The sequence below is a fragment of the Papio anubis genome, chromosome 16 (genome assembly GCF_008728515.1).
Source record: "Papio anubis isolate 15944 chromosome 16, Panubis1.0, whole genome shotgun sequence".
In the NCBI taxonomy this organism is placed as follows: Eukaryota; Metazoa; Chordata; class Mammalia; order Primates; family Cercopithecidae; genus Papio; species Papio anubis.
The window spans coordinates 19,074,782-19,096,758 of NC_044991.1; the positions used below are offsets into that span (position 1 = coordinate 19,074,782).

General features: G+C 46.9%; 1 protein-coding gene across 5 annotated transcripts in view; it reads left to right on the top strand.

Moving 5' to 3' along the window:
• The first annotated feature begins 325 nt into the window (after positions 1–325).
• The window catches only part of PISD (phosphatidylserine decarboxylase), a 45,033-nt gene continuing 23,381 nt past the window's right edge, over positions 326–21,977 (top strand). For 2 of the 5 annotated variants that reach the window (XM_017944564.3, XM_017944566.3), the window contains exons 1-3: positions 326–756; positions 13,316–13,395; positions 15,519–15,694. In XM_017944564.3, the coding sequence (XP_017800053.2) occupies positions 15,519–15,694 (176 nt within the window). In that variant the 5' untranslated portion in view covers positions 326–756; positions 13,316–13,395. Of the gene's footprint in view, positions 757–11,167; positions 11,273–13,315; positions 13,396–15,518; positions 15,695–21,977 lie in introns of those variants that run through there. The other 3 variants (XM_017944567.2, XM_031655934.1, XM_031655935.1) reach the window with 3 other exon arrangements.

A 21,977-nucleotide genomic window follows, 5' to 3' on the forward strand; every position in this document is an offset into this window, starting at 1 on the left:
CTTAACCTTTCTGAGCCTCAGGTACCTCATCTTTAAAATGGGGATAATGTTTCGGTCCTAGCCACGAGTCTCTAGTCAGTGCTCAGTAAAAAGTAGCAGACACGATTGAAAACTCGTTTTCCTCTTACAATTGAAGATAGGAACCTTTTTAAGAGCAAGCACCAGGCACCGAATTTAACGACTGGTTGCATTTCTGGGTGATCCAAGACCGTTTGTCCCCGGTCTCCCTGGCAGCACAGCGGTAGGAGATAAGAATGATGTTACACCATGCATGCAAAGTGCTCACAACACACTCTGGCACTCAGAAAACGAGAGCTGAGTCATGGATGCCCAGTTTCCCCATCTGTAAAATGAGCAAGTTCGATCACTTGAAACGACATTCTTGGACCTTGGATGACTCAGATTTTCCAGGTACATGCGGAAAAGCACGCCAGAGGGAAGGAGGAGGAGTGGCAGTGCTGCGACCAAGCCCAGGTTTAGCGAAACCGACAGCTCCACCACCCGCACTAGTTACCCCAGCTCCGGAGGTGCCAAGCGGATGGGGTGGGTAGTAGACATAGGGCGGAGCTTAGTCGGCTCCGCCCCCAGCCCGCGCTTTTCTCATTGGCCCAGTGAACTCGAGACTCGTGACGCCTTAGGCGTGCGCCCAGCGTGTGAAGGGGGCTTGGCTCGCTGAGCGGGAGGAGAGAAGATGGCGACGTCCGTGGTGCACCGGTTCCTGCGATTACTGCACGGGGTCGCGCCGTGGCGGAGCAGGTATAGCAGCGCGGAGAGACTGCCCTGGGGCGTGGGGCAACCTGGACCAAGCTGGGGTCTGGAGAGAGATGTTTCTCTGTCGCGGGCTCGCTCTGAGGCGAGCTTGGGTGGAGACGGAGCTACCTTCACCTCGAGCTTAGAAGCAGGTGCGACTGCTCCTGTGTAGGGCGGTCCGAATTTAGTTAGGGTGTGGCCTAGAAAGTCTCGCTTTGCCCTTTCCAGCTAGGTGGAAGTTCACGAGGGACAAAACCAGATGAAATAGGCTTCCTGCCCGTCACTCGACTCGAGGCAGGGCTTTCAGATGTTCAGATGCCATTTTCTCATGTGTTCGTTTTTGTAGAAGGAGAGATGTCTTGTGGGAAGGGCACTAGATTGAGTGTCAGTCTACTTTCATTTCTGGATCTTAGTCTTTGAAGCTCGAGGGTTGGATTAAGTAATCTCAAAACAGTCTGTTATGGGGCTAGAGTCTTGGTTACCCTTGTGACCCCCAGCTGTTAGGTTCTTGGAAATTGAAGAGACTTGAGGGGTCTTCTTAGTCCAGCTGTCTCTCTTTGGAGTTAATGAGATTGGGGCTCCAAGAGAGGGAGGGATTTGCTCGAGTTCACCTAGCCAGTTTGTAGCAGAGCCAGGAATCAAGGTACCTCTCTCTCACGCGACGATCTTTCTCTCAGGCTGCCCACTGTGGGGACAGTTGTTATTACAGAAAATAGAGCATTTGGACTGTCAGAAAATGGGTTAAAATGTTGGTATCTGTGACTCAGAGTCGGCTGCCTGGTGTCATTTCAAAGAGCTAAGATTTGAGAGATGCGTCATACTTGTGTGTTTCCTACAGGGTTCATTTTGTCAGCGTTGATCAGAGGATAACTTATTGTAGTTTTGGGAGGAGAAGGACACCGGATTTGGACTGAGGGGGAAACAGTAACCGTCATTGGTCTTGTTATGAAAGCGTGACATTTTCATCATTAACTGTACAGAAATGATTATCTCTCAGGAGAGGGCTCTGCATTATGGTGGTAACTGTTAGAATTTGGGCAGAAGGCTTTGTTTTCAATGTTATTAGCAGGCGCGCTGTTTATGAGTCAACCCTGAATTCATTTAAAGTGTGTCATAGGCCAGGTGCGGTGGCTCACGCCTGTGATCCCAGCACTTTGGGAGGCCAAGGTGGGTGGAGCACTTGAGGTCAGGAGTTCGAGACCAGCCTGGTCAATGTGGTGAAACCCCGTCTCTACTAAAAAATACAACAATCAGCTGGGCGTGGTGGCAGGCACCTGTAATCCCAGCTACTTGGGAGGCTGAGGCAGGAGAATTGCTTGAACCTGGGAGGCAGAGGTTGCAATGAGCCAAGATTGCGCCACCCCACTCCAGCCTGGGCGGCACAGTGAGACTTTGTCTCAAAAAAATTAAAAATAAAGTGTGTCATGAATTGGAAGGACTAAAATATGACATCTTAAAAAAGTTTTTGTTGTTGTTTATTTGTTTTGGGAATCAGAGCCTCACTCTGTTGCCCAAGAGGAAGTGCAGCGGTGTGATGATGGCTCACTGCAGCCTCCACCTCCTCAGCTCAAGCAGTTCTCCCACCTCAGCCTCCTGAGTAGCTAGGACCACAGGTGCACGCCACCACGCCCAGCTGTTTTTTTTTTGTTTTTTTGGGGGAGGGTAGACACAGGGTTTTATCATGTTGCCCAGGCTGGTCTCGAACTCCTGGGCTCAAGTGATCTATCCACTTTTTTTTTTTTTTTTTTGAGATGGAGTCTCACTGTCGCCCAGGCTGGAGTGCAGTGGTGTGATCTCGGCTCACCTCAACCTCTGTCTCCCAGGTTCAAGCGATTCTCCTGCCTCAACCTGCCAAGTAGCTGGGACTACAGCCGCGCACCACCATGCCCAGCTAAGTTTTGTATTTTTAGTGGAGATGGGGTTTCACCATGTTTCCCAGGGTGGTCTCCATCTCCTGACCTCGTGATCTGCCTGCCTCGGCCTCCCAAAGTGCTGGGTTTACAGGCATGAGCCACCGCACCCAGCCATCCACCCACTTTCACCTACGAAAGTGCTGGCATTACAGAGGTGAGCTATCGCACCCCATCTACAATAATTTTTTTAAATGATGAGAGGAAGCTGTACCTCAGTCACCATCATTTTAAAAAGGGGGAGAAAAAAGCTATATATACACATATATACACACACATATATACGTATATATACACACACACGTATATATACACACACATATATATACACACATATATATATATTTTTTTTCCGTGAGATGGAGTCTCGCACTGTTGCCCAGGCTGGAGTGCAGTGGCGGGATCTCGGTTCACTGCAACCTCCGCCTCCCGGGTGCACGCCATTCTCCTGCCTCGGCCTCCCGAGTAGCTGGGACTACAGGCGCCCGCCACCACGCCCAGCTAATTTTTTGTATTTTTAGTAGAGACGGGGTTTCACCATTTTAGCCAGGATGGTCTCGATCTCCTGACCTTGTGATTCATCTGCCTCGGCCTCCCAAAGAGCTGGGATTACAGGCATGAGCCACCGTGCCCGGCCAAAAAAGCTGTATTTTAGTACCAGTGTAGATAGATAAGATTAGACTTAGATGCAGAGGGTGAGAGGGATGAAGATTTGGGTACAATAAGAAGTCTTAATTTTCTTTTTTTTTTTTTTTTTTGAGACGGAGTCTCGCTCTGTCGCCCAGGCTGGAGTGCAGTGGCGCGATCTCGGCTCACTGCAAGCTCCGCCTCCCGGGTTCACGCCATTCTCCCGCCTCAGCCTCCGAGTAGCTGGGACTACAGGCACCCGCCACCACGCCCGGCTAGTTTTTTGTATTTTTAGTAGAGACGGGGTTTCACCATGTTAGCCAGGATGGTCTCGATCTCCTGACCTCGTGATCCACCCGCCTCGGCCTCCCAAAGTGCTGGGATTACAGGCTTGAGCCGCCGCGCCCGGCCAGAAGTCTTAATTTTCAAAGGTATTCTGTATCAAGATAGAAATGATATTGATACACAAACCAAAAAGATAACATTTCTGTAGGTTTTTAGTAAACCAGTGTCTATTTGTGAGACATGTAAATGAAAACCTTATATTTCAGGTAAGTTTTTCAATAACTGGGTGATGTGTGACAGGTGATAGATAACATCTTGGGTAATAATTTAGGGCCATGTTTCCCAAACTCATTTGATAAAAGAATGGGCTGAATGGGCTGGGATGCTTGTTAGAAATAGAGATTCCTGGCCGGGCGCGGTGGCTCACGCCTGTAATCCCAGCACTTTGGGAGGCTGAGGCGGGCGGGTCACGAGGTCAGCAGATCGAGACTATCCTGGCTAACATGGTGAAACCCCATCTCTACTAAAAATATAAAAAAGTAGCCGGGCATTTTGGCGGGCGCCTGTAGTCCCAGCTACTTGGGAAGTAGAGCTTGCAGTGAGCCGAGATCGCGCCACTGCACTCCAGCCTGGGCGACAGAGCGAGACTCCGTCTCAAAAAAAAAAAAAAGGAAAAAGAAATAGAGATTCCTTGGAAGTCTCTCTGAGCCTGCTGTGACTTGGGAGGCTAGCTGATTTAAAAGAATAAAAATAAAAGCCGGGCACGGTGGCGCATGCCTGTAATCCCCGCACTTTGGGAGGCCAAGGTGGGTGGATCACGAGGTCAGGAGATCGAGACCAGCCTGGCCAACATGGTGAAACCCCGTCTCTACTGAAAATACAAAAATTAGCTGGGTATGGTGGCTTGTGTCTGTAGTCCCAACTACTCAGGAGGCTGAGGCAGGAGAATCTCTTGAACCCGGGAGACGGAAGTTGCAGTGAGCCGAGATTGCGCCACTGGACTCCAGGCTGGGCGACAAAGCGAGACTCTGTCTCAAAAAAAAAAAAAAAAAAAAAGATTCCAGACATGCCCCCATCCTGCTGCCAATTTCAGATTCAGTAGATACAAGTTGGGGCCCTGGCAACTGTAGTTTTTACAGGTGATTCTTAGGTTCAGGCAAGTATGGACAATAGTACCTAGGAAGTAGTTTCTCGTGCATGACTTCCGTTCAGAAATATTTATGACATCCTTACCACTGCAAGCCACAGTGTCAAGGGACCATGGAGAAGGGAGAAAAAAGAAGGGGAGGAGGAGAGAATGAAGAATTTAAAAACATTTGAAATAGGCCTTGTCTTCAAGGAACTTTATTATATACTTGTAATACAAGGTGGAATATGGGATAATGCCTTCAAGAGGTCTGTCAGTTCTGTTTTAGGAGAACTTTCACAGCTTTAGAAAACAAGGGAGACATAAGGACTATAGGCAAAATGTTACTACTAGCAGTGATGTTAAAAATGTCTTAGGCCTGGGCGTGGTGTCTCACGCCTGTAATCCCAGCACTTTGGGAGGCTAAGGCAGGTGGATTGCATGAGCTCAGGAGTTCAAGACCAGCCTGGGCAACATGCCAAAACCCTATCTGTACAAAAAATACAAAAATTAGCTGGTCATGGTGGTGCATACCTGTAGTCCCAGCTACTTGGGAGGCTGAGGTAGGAGGACTGCTTGAGCCCAGGGGGTTGAGGCTGCTGTGAACCAAGGTCATGCCAGTGCACTCCAGCCTGGGCAACAAAGTGAGACCCTGTCTCAAAAAAAGAAAAAGAAAAAGAAAAAAGTAGTGCAATTGGCCAGGTGTGGTGACTTATGTCTGTAATCTTAACACTTTGGGAGGCTGAAGTGGGAGAATTGCTTGAGCCCAAGAGTTCAAGACCAACGTGAGTAACATAGTGAGACCTCCTCTCTACAAAAAGTAGCTGGGTGCATGTCTGTGGTCCCAGCTACTTGGGAAGCTACGGTGGGAGGTTCACTTGTGCCCAGGAGGTCGAGGCAGCAGTGAGCTGTGATTTCACCACTGCATTCCAGCCTGGGTGACAGAGTGAGACCCTGTCTCAAAAAAAAAAAACAAAAAACTTATAACCAGGACACTATGGAGACAGATTAGTGAGAGTGAATGCTGGTCATAGATGATTGATATGGCCATCCCAGTGTATGTCAGCTGAATATCAACTCTTTTTTTTTTTTTTTTTTTTTTTTTTGAGACGGAGTCTCCCTCTTTCCCCCACCCGGGGGGCAGTGGCCAGATCTCAGCTCACTGCAAGCTCCGCCTCCCGGGTTCCCGCCATTCTCCTGCCTCAGCCTCCCGAGTAGCTGGGACTACAGGCGCCCGCCATCTCGCCCGGCTAGTTTTTTGTATTTTTTAGTAGAGACGGGGTTTCACCGTGTTTGCCAGGATGGTCTTGATCTCCTGACCTCGTGATCCACCCGTCTCGGCCTCCCAAAGTGCTGGGATTACAGGCTTGAGCCACCGCGCCCGGCCATATCAACTCTTAATAGTAATAACAATGTAATTAGGTGCTAGGCCCTGGGCTCAGGTTTTGCATGCTTGTCTTCTAATGAGGTGAGTTTTGTTTTTGCAGGTGGAGAAACTGAGGCTTAAGATTAGTTAAGAAATTTCCTAAGGTCACACAGCTGCTAAGAAGTGGTAGCGCTGAGATTTGAGTTGCACAGGCAGACTGTAGTGCTTAATTGTGGGCTTTAATTCCCTACTTGCGGGATGTGATGTAGAATGCATGTAGAAGAGACATCTGTTTTAACCCATCCATTCATCTTTCTGGGCATACTCTCACTGTTGAGATTGAAGGCCAGTGAGAACACAGATAAACCCCTGTGTTCATCGAGGTATACATACAGTAAACAAATAACTGAATACATACAGAATCCATTCATTTTGGGTAATGAGAAATGCTATGAAGAAAAAGCAAGATAATTAAGAAGTTAGTGTTCAACAGAAAGACAGACTTTGCATGTTCTCACTTATTTGTGGGAGCTGTAAATTAAAACAGTTGAACTCATGGAGATAGTAGAAGGATAGTTACCAGAAGTTGGAAAGGGTAGTGGGGGGATGGGAGGAAATGGGGATGGTTAATGGGTATCAAAAAAATAAAATGGGCCAGGCGCAGTGGCTTACGCCTGTAATCCCAGCACTTTGGAGGCTCAGGTGGGTGGATCACCTGAGGTTAGGAGTTCAAGACTAGCCTGGCCAACAAACCCTGTCACTACTGAAAATACAAAAAATTAGCCAGGCATGGTGGTGTGCTCCTGTAATCCCAGCTCCTCAGGAGGCTGAGGTAGGAGAATTGCTTGAACCCGGGAGTCAGAGGTTGCAGTGAGCTGAGATTGTGCCATTGCACTCCAGCCTGGGCAACAGAGCAAGACTCCATCTCAAAAAAATAAAATAAAATGAGTAAGACCTAGTATTTGCTAGCACAACAGGGTTGTGATCAAGATCAGCCTGGCCAAGAGGGTGAAACCCCGTCTCTACTAAAAATACAAAAAATTAGCCAGGCATGGTGGTGGGCGCCTGTAATCCCAGCTACTCGGTAGGCTGAGGCAGAGAAATGCTTGAACCTGGGAGGCAGAGGTTGCACTGAGCCGAGATCACTGCACTCCAGCCTGGGCGACAGAGCAAAACGCCGTCTCAAAAAACAAAACACTAAAAGAGTGTAACTGGATTATTTGTAACACAGAGCTTGAAAGCTTGAGGGGATAAGATATCCCATTTACCTAGTGTGATTATTCCACATTGCATGCCTGTATCAAACTAGCTCATGTAACACATAAATATATATACCTACTACATACCCAGAAAAATTTAAAAAAAAAATTCAGAAGTTAGTGCTCAAGAGGGCCAAGTCTTGGGCATACAGTGCTCAGGAAAAACTGCACTGAGGAGTAGCATTTGAGCAGAGAACTAAATGATGAGAGAGTGAGCCACATAGGAGAGGGGTGTACCCAGCAGAGCAAACAGCAAATGGAGGAGTGTGGAAAGGGGCACACATGTGGTGTGGACAAGGAGCGGCAAGAGGAGTGAGTGAGGAGGAAGAGAGGGAAAGTAGCTAGAGATCTGAGAGGTTGAAAAGATGTGGGATTTTGTCTTTCTGTTTTATTTATTTTTTTTCGAGACAGTCTTGCTCTGTCACCCAAGCTGGAGTGCAGTGCGTGATCTCGGCTCACTGCAACCTCCGTCTCCCAGGTTCAAGCAATTCTCCTGCCTCAGCCTCCTGAGTAACTAGGACTATAGGCGCCGACCACCACACCTGGCTAATTTTTGTATTTTTAGTAGAGATGGAGTTTCACCGTGCTGGCCAGGCTGGTCTCGGACTCCTGACCTTGTGATCCACCCACCTTGGCCTCCCAAAGTGCTGGGAGTTCTCACAGGCATCAGCCACCATGCCCGGCCTTTATTTTTTGCTTTTTTCAGACAAAGTCTCTCTCTGTCATGCCAAGGCTGGAGTTCAGTGGTGTGATCTTGGCTCATTGCAACCTCCACCTCACGGGTTCAAGCAGTTCTCTTGCCTCAGTCTCCCAAGTAGCTGGGATTACAGGCCACCACCATCACACCCGTCTAATTTTTTGTATTTTTAGTAGAGATGGGGTTTCACCACATTGGCAGGCTAATTTTTTTGTATTTTTAGTAGAGACGGGGTTTCACTTATTGCCCAGGCTGGTCTCAAACTCCCGACCTCAGGTGATCCACCTGCCTCAGCCTCCCAAAGTGCTGAGATTACAGGCGTGAGCCACCAATCCTGGCCAGTGGTAAAGTTTTCATGCCTTGCCAGTGGATTGAATTTGGATGATGAGAAAGAAAGGACTTAAAAATGAGTCCTGGGCTGGGTGCAGTGGCTCATGCCTGTAATCCCAGCACTTTGGGAGGCCAAGACGGGCGAATCATGAGTCAGGAGATCGAGACCATCCTGGCTAACATGGTGAAACCCCGTCTCTACTAAAAAATACAGAAAACTGGCCGGGCGAAGTGGCGGGCGCCTGTAGTCCCAGCTACTCGGGAGACTGAGGCAGGAGAATGGCGTGAATCCGGGAGGCGGAGCTTATAGTGAGTTGAGATCCAGCCACTGCACTCCAGCCTGGGCGACAGAGCGAGACTCCGTCTCAAAAAAAAAAGGGGTTGTACCTGAGTGGCTGGATGAACAGTGGTACCTTGTTTTGACCTGGTATGTTAATTATAGTAATGCTGGTACTGTAACAGATAAACGCTAGCATTCTCAGTGGCTTAACGCAGTAGAAGTTTATTTCTCACTTTTGTAAAGCCCTATTGGGTGCTCCTGATTGGCAGGGCAGCTGTTCTCCAAGCAATGTTCAGGGACCCAGTCTCCTGCCATCTTTTTTTTTTTGGAGACGGAGTCTTGCTCTGTCACCCAGGGCTGGAGTGCAGTGGCATGATCTCGGCTCACTGCAGCCTCTGCCTCCCAGGTTGAAGCAATTCTCCTGCGTCAGCCTCCTGAGTAGCTGGGATTACAGGTGCACACCACCACACCCCTCTAATTTTTTGTGTTTTAGTAGCTACTGGGTTTTACCATATTGCCCAGGCTGGTCTCGAACTGCTGAGCTCAGGCAATCCCCCCACCTCAGCCTCCCAAAGCACTAGGATTACAGGTGTGAGCCACCAGGCCTGGCCTTCCTGCCATCTTTAATACTTCCACAGTTGGCATGTTTGTCTGCATCAAGCTGGCTGGAGGAGGTAAGCTGGGAGGTGAATGCCTGGGAAGCCTGAATGATCCTCAGATTTCATTGGTTCACACTCAGTCTCATGGCCACACCTTGCTGCATGGGAGGCTGGGAAATGTAGTCTAACAGGTGTCCAGAAGAGGAAGTGCATTTGGTAAATATCTGGCTAGTCTCTGCTATGGATAGAGAACTCTGGGGCAGGAGCAGATTGAAGGTGAGTTAGAGAGGGTCAGGAATCCTGTTTTCTACAGACTCAGTTTAAGAGGACTCAAAGTGGGGCCACTGGGTAGCTGGCCCCTGGAGGAGCAATGAAGGAGTCATCAGTGGATGGTTCTTTAAAGCCGTGGGACTGGATAAGCATCTCTGGGGAGAGTGCATAGGTAGAGAAGAGATCTGAACCCTGGGCATGGCAAGAATCCACAGTTAGGAAGCAAAGGAGAATTCACAAATAGAGACTGAGAAGAAACAGGAGGAAAAAATCACGGTCCCAAAAGCCCAGTGAAGAGTTTTTCAAGGAGAGAAAGATCAACTGTGTCATGCTGCTGAGACGTCAAGTAAGATGAGACCTCAGATGTGTGTGTGTGTCGGTGTTGGCAACAGGCAGGGTTGTTGGTGACCTTGATGAGGTGGTGTGATAGGAACAAAACCTTATTGAATGGGACTAAGAGGCTGAGAGGTGAGGAAGTGGTGACAGTGAATAGAGAGCTCTTTTTAGGCTTGGAATGAAGAAGAGCAGAAAAGTAGGGGGACCAAAGAATGATAACATGGTAGACAGTGTTTGTGTAGGACTGAAGAAATGACAGCATTCATCTGAAAATTGGGAAGATCCCATAATAAAATTCTCCTGCCTCAGCCTCCTGAGTATCTGGTACTACAGCGTGTGTGCCACCACACCAGGCTAATTTTTGTATTTTTAGTAGAAATGGGGTTTCACCATGTTGACCAGGCTGGTCTTGAACTCCTAACCTCAAGTAATCCACCCGCCTTGGCCTTCCAAAGTGCTGGGATTACAGGCATGAGCCACCATGCCTGGCTAGCTGTTTTTAAGTCAAGGAAATTTTATGTGCAAAAAGGAAAGTACCTAAATCTGATGTACCAAACTGATAGAATGAATTTCCCAATATTTGTTCCAGCAACTGGGGCTACAGCAGTGGACAAAAAGCTGAGCTCTTTGTTCTTGGGCAGGGTTCCTGAGGGGGAAGGTGGATATGCAGAACAAACCACCTGAGTGCCCTGTGTCCAGTTACAGTGGATATATAAATGGTCATCTTCCATTCCTATTTCCTCCTGTCAGACAAAGCCTTGTTAATCAGTCTGCAAACATTCTTTCAGTTAGGGGTTTTTCAGTATTCTGGAAAACACAATGTGGCAGTGTACAGAATACAACAATTCATGCTTTAGTCGGTTTTTGCACTTCCTGTTAAAATTCTGTTTAGAAAGCAGGATTTTAGGCTTTTTGCTGTGGTAGTGGGAGTATCCAGTCTAAGAAATGAACATTGTTCAGAACTGAAAGAACTTTCATATACTGAAATACACCCTTCATTGTGTTAATAGCTGTATATCTGGCTGGCCTTGGGGGTGGCGCTCGTCATGGTAAGATGCTTTTTCTCCGTACAAACCTTGTTTGCCTATAGGAGGATCGGATTCATCATGTTAGCTACAATAGCGCTATGCTGCAAGGGTGTGGTTTTTGATTTTTTTAAGGCAGGGTCCTACTCGGTCACCCAGGCTTGACTACAGTGGCGTGATTTCGGCTCACAGTAACCTCTGCCTCCTGGGTTCAGGCGATCCTCCCACTTCAGCTTTTTGGTTAGGTAGGACTACAGGCACACACCATCATGCCCGGCTAATTTTTGTATTTTTTGTACAGATGGGGTTTCACCAGGCTGGTCTTGAACTCCTGGGCTCAAGCAATCCTCCCGCCTCAGCCTCCCACAGTGCCAGGATTATAGTTGTGAACTGCAATGCCCAGCCTGGCAAGGTGGGTGTTTGTTTGTTTTGTTTTTTGAGACGGAGTCTCGCTCTGTTGCCTGGACTGGAGTGCAGTGGCATGATCTCAGCTCACTGCAACCTCCACCTCCCAGGTTCAAGTGATTCTCCTGCCTCAGCTTCCCGAGTAGCTAGTACTACAGTGTGTGTGCCACCATGCCCGGCTAAGTTTTGTATTTTTAGTAGAGACAGGGTTTCACCATGTTGGCCAGGCTGGTCTCAAACTCCTGACCTCAAGTGATCCACCCACCTCGGCCTCCCAAAATGCTGGGATTACAGGCGTGAGCCATCGTGCTCAGCCAGGTGTTTGTAAGGCAAGGAAATTTTATGCGAAAAAAGGAAAATACCTAAATCTGATAACGTTTGTAGGATATCTATATAAGACATAACTTGGGCTAAGTGCTGTGGCTCACGCCTGTAATCCCAGCACTTTGGAGGGCCGAGGCAGGTGGATCACTTGAGGTCAGGAGTTTGAGGCCAGCCTGGCCAACGTGGTGAAACCGTGTCTCTACTAAAAATACAAAAATTAGTCAGGTGTGGTGGCGTGTGCCTGTAATTCCAGGTACTCAGGAGGCTGAGGCATGAGAATCGCTTGAACCCGGGAGGTGGAGGTTGCAGTGAGCCAAGATCCGCTCCAGCCTGCGTAACAGAGTGAGACTCTGTCACACACACACACACACACAAAAGACATAACTAAATATCCACGGAAGTAAATGTTATAGTATGAAAGTAATAAATGCAATTCTATTTTTCACAAAAATACTAATTTAGACATTTATAATAGAGTGAATTATTCTATCATAAAGGGTTCCAAGGAAAAAAATGTTTATTGACTTGGATACAGTTTTTTTACTTTAGATTTCAGGTCAGTATTTGGGGAAACTGAAGTGATATCTAAACTGAAAGTGAGATATTTCCTCTTTGATTAAGGGAAACTCAACCAAAAACTCATTAATGCTTTGCTTGCCCGCATAGTCATTTATTGCCACTGAGAATATGTCTGATTTCTCCAGGCAAAGATGAAACAAAGAAGAGAAACTAAATGAACCAGAATAGTACTTTCTTTTTTTTTTTTTTTTTGAGATGCAGTTTTGCTCTTGTTGCCCCGGCTGGAGTGCGACGGCACGATCTCAGCTCATCTCAACCTCCGTCTCCCAGGTTCAAGTGATTCTCCTGCCTCAGCCTCCCAAGTAGCTGGAATTACAGGCATGTGCCACAATACCCAGCTAATTTTGTATTTTTAGTAGAGGTGGGGTTTCTCCATGTTGGTCAGGCTGGTCTCAAACTCCCAACCTCAGGTGATCTGCCCACCTCAGCCTCCCAAAAAAAACCCAAAAAATCTTTTTATTGAGAAATAGTTTCAGGCTTACAGAAAGTTATAAAAATAGTACATAGAATTCCCAAATACCTTTTACCCAGATTCCTCAAATGTCAGCCCTATTTGCTTTCTCATTTTCCATCTCTATATGTGTATGTGTGTGATACATACACATTTTTTTCCTGAGACACTTGAGAGCAATTTGCCAACTTGATGACCTTTTGCTTTTAAGTCCTTTTCTAGGCCGGGTGCGGTGGCTTATACTTGTAATCCCAGCACTTTGGGAGGCCGAGGCGGATGGATCACATGAGATCAGGAGTTCGAGACCAGCCTGGCCAACATGGTGAAAACTCATCTCTACTAAAAATACGAAGATTAGCCGGGCGTGGTGGCACATGCCTGTAGTACCAGCTACTAGGGAGGCTGAGGCAGGAGAATCTCTTGAGCCTGGGAGGCGGAGGTTAAAGTGAGCTGAGATTGTGCCACTGCACTCCAGCCTGGGTGACAGATCAAGACTCCATCTCAAGAATGAATGAATGAATAAATAAATATTTCAGTCCTTTCCCTACAGGACATTTTCTTACCTACAGTACAGTTGTCAAAACCAAGACATTTACATTGATACAATATTGTTATTGAGTATTTAAATTTTGCCGATTAATCCACTAATTTTAATTTTAAGAATAATATTTAATGGTTCATTTTGCTTGGTTATAGCCTCCATCACCGTGAGATCACTGCCCTGAGCCAATCTCTACAGCCCTTGTGGAAGCTGCCTTTTAGAGCCTTTCGCACAGGTAAGGAGCAATTAGAGATGGTGGTGGCCCTCTCTGTGCCTCAGTTTCATCGTCTGTAAATTGGGATCAACATAGGGTTGTTGTTACAGTTAAATGAATTAGTGTGCGGAAAGTACCTGGCACGCAGTTAATCACTAAAGCATTAGCTTTGCTTTGCTTTTTTTTTTTGAGACAGAGTCTTGCTCTGTCACCCAGGCTAGAATGCAATGGTGCAATCTCAGCTTACTGAACCTCCACCTCATAGGTTTAAGTAATTCTCCTTCCCCAAGTAGCTGGGACACAGACGTGCACCACCACGCCTGGCTAATTTTTATTATTAATTGTTGTTACTGTTTTTATATTTCAAAGACTGCATGCATACCGGCTAATTTTTGTATTTTTAGTAGAGATGAGGTTTTGCGATGGTGCCCAGGCTGGTCTCAAACTCCTGGCCTCAAGTGATCTGCCCACCTTGGCCTCCCAAAACGTTGGCATTACAGACATGAGCCACCATGCCCGGCCTCATTATGTTTTTTTGATTATAGCCATTCCGATGGGTGTCAGGGGGTCTCATTGTGGTTTTGATTTGCATTTCCCTGATTACTAATAATGCTGTATTAGTTTGCTAGGGCTATGGTAACAAAGTAACACAAACTGAGTTGCTTGAACAGCAGACATTTGTCTTATTATTCGAGGGGCTAAATGTCTGAGATCAAGGTGTCAAGGGTGCTTCCTTTGGAGGGCTGTGAGGGAGAATCTGTTCCATGCCTCTTGCCTAGCTTCCAGTGGTTTGCTGGCAATCTCTGGCATTCCTTACATATAGAAGCGTCACTCTAGACTCCTCCTTCAGTTTCACATGGTATTCTCCCTGTGTGTATGTCTGTTTCTAGATTTTCCCTTTTTATAGGGATACCCATCATATTGGATTTGGACCCACCTTGGCCACCTTATTTTATTTTATTTTATTTTATTTTATTTTATTTATTTATTGAGAGGGAGTCTCGCTCTGTCATCCAGGCTGGAGTGCAGTGGCATGATCTCGGCTCACTGCAAGCTCTGCCTCCCAGGTTCACGTCATTCTCCTGCCTCAGCCTCCCGAGTAGCTGGGAGTACAGGCGACCGCCACCACGCCTGGCTAATTTGTTGTATTTTTAGTGGAGACGGGATTTCACCGTGTTAGCCAGGATGGTCGCGATCTCCTGCCCTTGTGATCCTCACGCCTTGGCCTCCCAGAGTGCTGGGATTACACGCGTGAGCCACTGCGCCCAGCCTGCAACCTCATTTTAATTTGATAACCTCTGTAAAGACCTTCTCTCCAACCAACTAAGGGCACCGTCTAAGGTACTCAGGGTTAGAACTTCAACATAAGAGTTTTGGGGGAGTTTTCAGCAATTTAACGCATAACAGATATTTAACCTGTCTTTTCTTGTGCTTATTGGCCAACGTATGTTTTTTTTTGGACAAAGGTGTATTCAAATCCTTTGCACATTTCAATTGATTGATTGAGAGAGTCTCACTCTGTTGCCCAGGCTGGAGTGCAGTGGCGTGATCATAGCTCACTGTAACCTTGAACTCCTGGGTTCAAGCAATCCTCCCACCTCAGCCTCCCTAGTAGCTGGGACTGTAGGTGCAAGCCGCTGTGCCTGGCTATTTGTCTTTTTTATTGTTGACCTGTAAGAATTTATGAGATTTTGCATTTGAGAGAGAATACCAGTGCCTGCTCAAAATTGGGCCTGTGTTATAAAAGCAAGATCAAAGAGTCCTGGGTGAGAAATGGTGTTTGGCTTCAAGTTCTGGACCTGTTGGTGACCACCTGGGCAACCTTGATTAATTTCTTGACCTCTTTGTGATTCAGTGTTTTCATCTTACTAATACATTTTGTGACTGCGGTGGCAGTTGAGGCCATTGTAATTCTATAGGAAAGATGCCTGTCCTGTACTGACTGACAGAATTTGGAGACAGGAGGGTCTGAGTAGTGACCCAAGGTTTCACCTGCCTGCTAGATACCTTGAGGATCCAGTCACCTCTACTGAGGGCTTCTGAGGTGCACTGACTTTTCCTGACCCTCCCATTGGTGCTGGGTTTGCATGACTCTTCCCTATTCCTGTTTCCGAGGCTCAAAATTGTCCTGTTTTTTATTACAGATGCCAGAAAAGTCCACACTGCTCCTGCCCGAACCACGTTCCTGCTGCGTCCCCTGCCCATTCTGTTGGCGACAGGTGGCGGGTATGCAGGGTACCGGCAGTATGAGAAGTACAGGGAGCGAGAGCTGGAGAAGCTGGGATTGGAGATTCCACCCAAACTTGCTGGTCACTGGGAGGTAGGAATGAGGCGAAACTGCCTTGGGTTCTTGTCCAGCAAACTGTCTGTCACTTTTCCAGTTGTTCCAAAGTTGAAATGTTTGAACAAGTCAAATATGCTTTCTTGGAGCTCACGTCTCTGGTCGGTTTTGGCCAGATACAGGACTTATAACTTCGGTGTCATGTCAAGCTTGTCTTCTGTCCCCAGACCTAACCCTGGTCTCCCCAAGGGTTCTAAGTAGAAATTTCATGCTGTTGAAGTCTCAGAGCGTACATCTTGAATTGGTGCTGACATCCTGGCTGTTCTGCTATTCTTTCCTTGTTAGTAGGAAGAGGGCTGAAACTATTGAGCTTTTGTGATGTGGATTAGTTCTCACCAGGAACCAGACAGAAATAATCAAATTCCTTTGTCATTATTGCTCAGAATGCTTCCTTCCATCATAGTCACACGATAGGGGCAGCCTGCATTGTTGTCGAATGCACAATACATAACGAAACATCTTGTTCCTCTGTGCTTCCTGTGTCCCAGGACGATTCCTGACTCACAGGAGACATTCAGTAAATTGTGAAATTGAATATAAAGGTATAAGTTTAAAAATTGCCTTTTTTTATAGCCATAATTTAACAAATAAAAAATCTGAAATATCAAAGGACCAGTAATAGGCCTCAATACCCTGGGCAAAAGAAGGGGTGACAGTTGAGGCTTTGTAATATCTGGAATGCAATGGTGATCCACTCCATTTTGCTAATCCAGATCAGCTGAGTTCATTCTAATAGGACATATGGTGACCACAGCATTAGGATGCTGAAGGCAAGTCTCAACCATGCTCTGCAGTAGCTATGTGAAATGGGACATGTCACTTTCTGTCTGGTCTCGTGTCTTTAACAGTAAAACAGGTTGGGTTGGAACATGACTCTGAGATTCCATCCAACTCTAACACAATTTAGGAGTATTTGCTGCCATTGGCATTACATGCTACATTATAGATTTCCTTCCAAAATCCTTTTTTGGACTTTGATTTTGACCATTTTGTTCCAATAGAATCTAGTATATGGACTTCACTTGATTTCTAACAATCCTGTAAAACCGTGACTTAGTCAACTGACCATACAGATCCAGCTGTGGGAGTTACCCTAAGAGATATGTCTGCCCTTGCCCCCTATGTCCATGTGCCTACCCTTTGGCCTGTTCATATGCCTTGGGCTTTGGTTTTTTTTTTTTTTTTTTTTTTTCTTTTTTTTTTTTGAGATGGAGTCTCACTCTGTCACCCAGGCTGGAGTGCAGTGGCCAGATCTCAGCTCACTGCAAGCTCCGCCTCCCGGGTTCACGCCATTCTCCGGCCTCAGCCTCCCGAGTAGCTGGGACTACAGGCGCCCGCCACCTCGCCCGGCTAGTTTTTTGTATTTCTTAATAGAGACGGGGTTTCACCGTGTTAGCCAGGATGGTCTCGATCTCCTGACCTCGTGATCCGCCCGTCTCGGCCTCCCAAAGTGCTGGGATTACAGGCTTGAGCCACCGCGCCCGGCCAATGCCTTGGGCTTTGTAATAACCTACCTTAAACAAACAAAAAAGTTTTCTGGTACTATATCACAAATTCCATTTGGTGAAGGATAATTATGTAGTAGGGGAGTCACACTTTCAAAGTATGCTGCACTCTTTCCCTATGGCATTGCTGGTTTGCCCTGTAAACATCATTCTCCATTAGATTAGTAGGTTAGTAAAGTACTTGTAAAGTGTAGGTAGCACATGACTGTGACTGCATGACCCCCCTCAAGTGTTAAACCCACGCTGACATCTTTCTGACCTTGGGAATTTATGAGGCTGACTCACCCTATAGTGAACTTGCATACTTTCAAGAAATTCCCACATACTTCAAAGGTTTCCCAAGAGAATAAAAATTTGGAAGAAGGCTGGGCGTGGTGGCTCAAGCTTGTAATCCCAGCACTTTGGGAGGCCGAGATGGGCCGATCACGAGGTCAGGAGATCGAGACCATCCTGGCTAACCCGGTGAAACCCCGCCTCTACTAAAAAAATACAAAAAAAAACTAGCCGGGCGAGGTGGCGGGCGCCTGTAGTCCCAGCTACTTGGGAGGCTGAGGCAGGAGAATGGCGTAAACCCGGGAGGCGGAGCTTGCAGTGAGCTGAGATCCGGCCACTGCACTCCAGCCTGGGCGATAGAGCGAGACTCTGTCTCAAAAAAAAAAAAAAAAAAAATTGGAAGAAACCTGCCACTTTCAAAATCGTAGAAGACCAGTGCCAGTAGTTTTTTAGTATCTGCTGTTTATGTAATTGGGGTTATTGCCATACATAGTTTCAGACCAGAAGATGGTTCTAAAGAGGACAGGGGTGATTAACTCATAAGTCCCAGGGCCTGGAAAGTGACAGGACACTGGAGTAGAGTGGCTTAATGCAGTGTGAGGTCTCAAAGCACCTGTTGGTAAATAACTGGGCTTAAGTTAGATACTCTTCCAGATTGAATACAATGGTCACAGAACTCCTCCTGGATGTTCTTTTTCTTTGGTTGCAGTTATGAGGTCTTGCACTGTTGCCCAGGCTGGTCTCAAACTCCTGGGCTCAAGCGACCCTCCTACCTCAGCCTCCCGAAGTGCTGGGATTACAGGTGTGAGCCACTGCACTGGCCACTCCTGGATTTCCAAGTAGGATTCCAACACTTCATTTTATAAAGGGGAAGTGGTCTGGACTTGGAGTTGACATTGGAGTTTGAGTATCCCTTATCCGAAATGCTTGGGACTGAAAGTGTTTTGGATTTTTTTTTTCAATGTTTGTATATATATAACTTGGGGATGTGACCCAAGTCTGAACACAAAATTTATTTTATTTTATTTTATTTACTTATTTATTTTTTTGAGATGGAGTCTCGCTCTGTTGCCCAGGCTGGAATGCAGTGGCGCGATCTCGGCTCACTGCAACTTCCACCTCCCTGGTTCAAGCGATTCTCCCACCTCAGCCTCGCTAGTAGATGGGATTACAGGCACCTGCCATCATGCCCGGCTAATTTTTATATTTTTGTAGAGACAGGGTTTCACCATGTTGACCAGGCTGGTCTCGAACTCCTCACCTCAGGTGATCTGCCCACCTCAGCCTCCCAAAGTGTGTGGATTACAGGTGTGAGCCACTGCGCCAGGCCAGTTTATTTATTTGAGGCAGAGTCTTGCTCTGTCACCTAGAGCTGGAGTACAGTGGCACGATCATGGCTCACTGCATCCCTGACCTCCTAGGCTCAAGCCATCCCCCCACCGCAGCCTTCCTGAGTAGCTGGGAATATAAGCCTGTGCCACCATGCTTGGCTAATTTGTTTGAATTTTTGTGGAGACAGGGGTCTCATTTATGTTTTAGATATACCTTCTACACATAGCCTGAGAGTAACTTTATACAACACTTTAAATAATTTTGTGCATGAAACAAAGTTTTTTGTTTTGTTTTGTTTTTTTGAGACAGAGTCTCACTCTCACCCAGGCTGGAGTGTGGTGGCATGATCTCGGCTCACTGCAACCTCCATCCCTGGGTTCAAGCAATTCTCCTGCCTCAGCCTTCTGAGTAGCTGGGATTACAGGTGCCTGCTACTGTGCCCAGCTAATTTTTGTATTTTTAGTAGAGACAGGGTTTCACCCTCTTGGCCAGGCTGGTCTTGAACTCATGACCTCGTGATCCACCCGCCTTGGTCTCCCAAAGTGCTAGGATTACAGGCGTGAGCCACCATGCCTGGCCAAAACAAAGTTTTGACTGTGACCTGTCACATGACATCAGATGTGGAATTTTTCACTTGTTGGTGTCATGTTGGCACTCAAAAAGTCTCTGATTTTGGAGCATTTTGGATGTTCAGATTAGGGATACTCAACTGTATAAGTTTTCAGGAATGGCAGCAGGTTGAGAAGGAGAGTCTTGAATGGCTGGCTGGGGCCAGGTCCTAATCCCATCTCTGGTTTCACCTAATCACTGTCATCACAAATGAAAAATGTGAGATCTTCCAAATGTAACTGATACCAGAATTGTCGGGGAACTTTAAAAATTATGAATTTGATGCCAGGCGCAGTGACTCACACCTGTAATCTCAGCACTTTGGGAAGCCGAGGCAGGCGGATCACGAGGTCAGGAGATTGAGACAATCCTGGCTAACAAGGTGAAACCCCGTCTCTACTAAAAATACAAAAATTAGCCGGGCTGGTGCCGGGTGCCTGTAGCCCCAGCTACTGGGGAGGCTGAGGCAGGAGAATGGTGTGAACCCGCGAGGTGGAGTTGCAGTGAGCCAAGATCACGCCGCTGCACTCTAGCCTGGGTGACAGAGCGAGATTCCGTTTCAAAAAAAAAAAAGAATTACAAATTTGAATTCCTTAACTCCTGGAAATCTAGAAAGTTTGGGCTAGGCTCAAGATCTGTATTTCAGGAGCTCTTTAGGTGATTCTGATGATAAGCCAGCTTGAAGAACCAAAGGCAGATGAGCCCTACTTAATGTTCCCTTCGGGGCTACAGTTTTTTTGTTTGTTTGTTTGTGTTTTTTGAGACGGAGACTCGCCCTGTCACCCAGGCTGGAGTGCAGCAGAGCAATCTCGGCTCACTGCAACCTCCACCTCTTGGGTTCAAGCGATTCTCCTGCCTCAACCTCCCCAATAGCTGGGATTACAGGCGCCCACCACCAGGACTGGCTAATTTTTTGCATCTTTAATAGAGATGAGGTTTCACCGTGTTGGCCAGGCTGGTCTCAAACTCCTGACCTCAAGTGATCTGCCCACCTCGGCCTCCCAAAGTGCTGGGATTACAGGCGTGAGCCACCATGCACAGCCACTAATTTTTGTATTTTTTGTAGAGATGGGGTTTCGCCATGTTGCCCAGAGTGATTTCGAACTCCTGAGCTCAATGATTTACCCAGCTTGGCCTCCCAAAGTGCTAGAATTACAGGCATGAGCCACTGTGCCCAGCCAGTTTTAGTTTTTTTTTCTTTTTCCAGAGACAGGGTCTTACTGTGCTGCTCAGGCTGGAGAGTAGTGGTGTGTGATATCTTGCTACAGCCTTGAACTCCTGGGTTCACATGTTTCTTTCACCTTAGCCTTCCCAGTAGTAGATATAGGTGTGTGCCACTTCGCCAGGGTAGTTTTAATCTTACATTTAAGTCTTTTATCCATTTTTGAATTAATTTTTATTTACAGTATAAGAGAAGAATCCAATGTCCTTCTTTTGCATGTGGGCATCCAGTTTTCCCAGCATCATTTGTTAAAAAGACTATCCTTTCCCTATTGAATGGTCTTGGTATGCTTGTGGAAATCAGTCTTATTCCCTGTTAAATGACAGAGATGATACAGCAAACACTATGACAGAATGTTGGAAAACAGAGGACATCATGATTCCCATGCCTTCTCGCCATGTGACTGTGATTGCTTCATCATGAGCTTTATTTTTTATGCATTCACTTCTTGTCTTTGTCTCTTAATTTTTTTTTTTTTTTGAGACGGAATTTCACTCTTGTTGCCCAGGATGGAGTGCAGTGGTGCCATCTCGGCTCACCGCAACTTCCGCCTCCTGGGTTCAAGCAATTCTCCTGCCTTGGCCTCCTGAGTAGCTGGGATTACAGGCGTGTGCCACCACACCCGGCTAATGTAGTATTTTTAGTAGAGACGGGAATTCTCCATATTGGTCAGGCTGGTCTCTAACTCCCAGCCTCAGGTGATCTGCCCACCTCAGCTTTCCAAAGTGCTGGGATTACAAGTGTGAGCCACTGCACCCGGCTTTTTTTTTTTTTGAGACTGCATCTCACTCTGTCTCCCAGGCCAGACTGCATGATCTCGGCTCACTGCAACCTCTGCCTCCCAGGTTCAAGTGATTCCCCTGCCTCAGCCTCCCAAGTAGCTGGGACTACAGGTGCGCACCACCACGCCCAGCTAATTTTTGTATTTTTAGTAGAGATGGGGTTCCACCGTGTTGGCCAGGATGGTCTCAATCTCCTGACTTTGTGACCCACCCATCTTGGGCCCCCAAAGTGCTAGGATTACACGCGTGAGCTCCCATGCCTGTCCTTTTTTCTCTATTTTTAAATGGATTCAGCTGTTTTTTTTTTTTTTTTTTCTTTTTTGAGACAGGTTCTTGCTGTGTTGCCCAGGCTGGAGTGCAATGGTGCGGTCACAGCTCACTGTAGCCTTAACCTTCCGGGTTTAAGCACTCCTCCCACCTCAGCCTCCCAAGTAGCTGGGACCACAGGCATGCACCTCCACCACACTCAGCTAATTTTTTATTTTTTGTAGAGATGGGATCTCACTATGTTGCCTAGGCTGGTCTCAAGCTATCCTCCC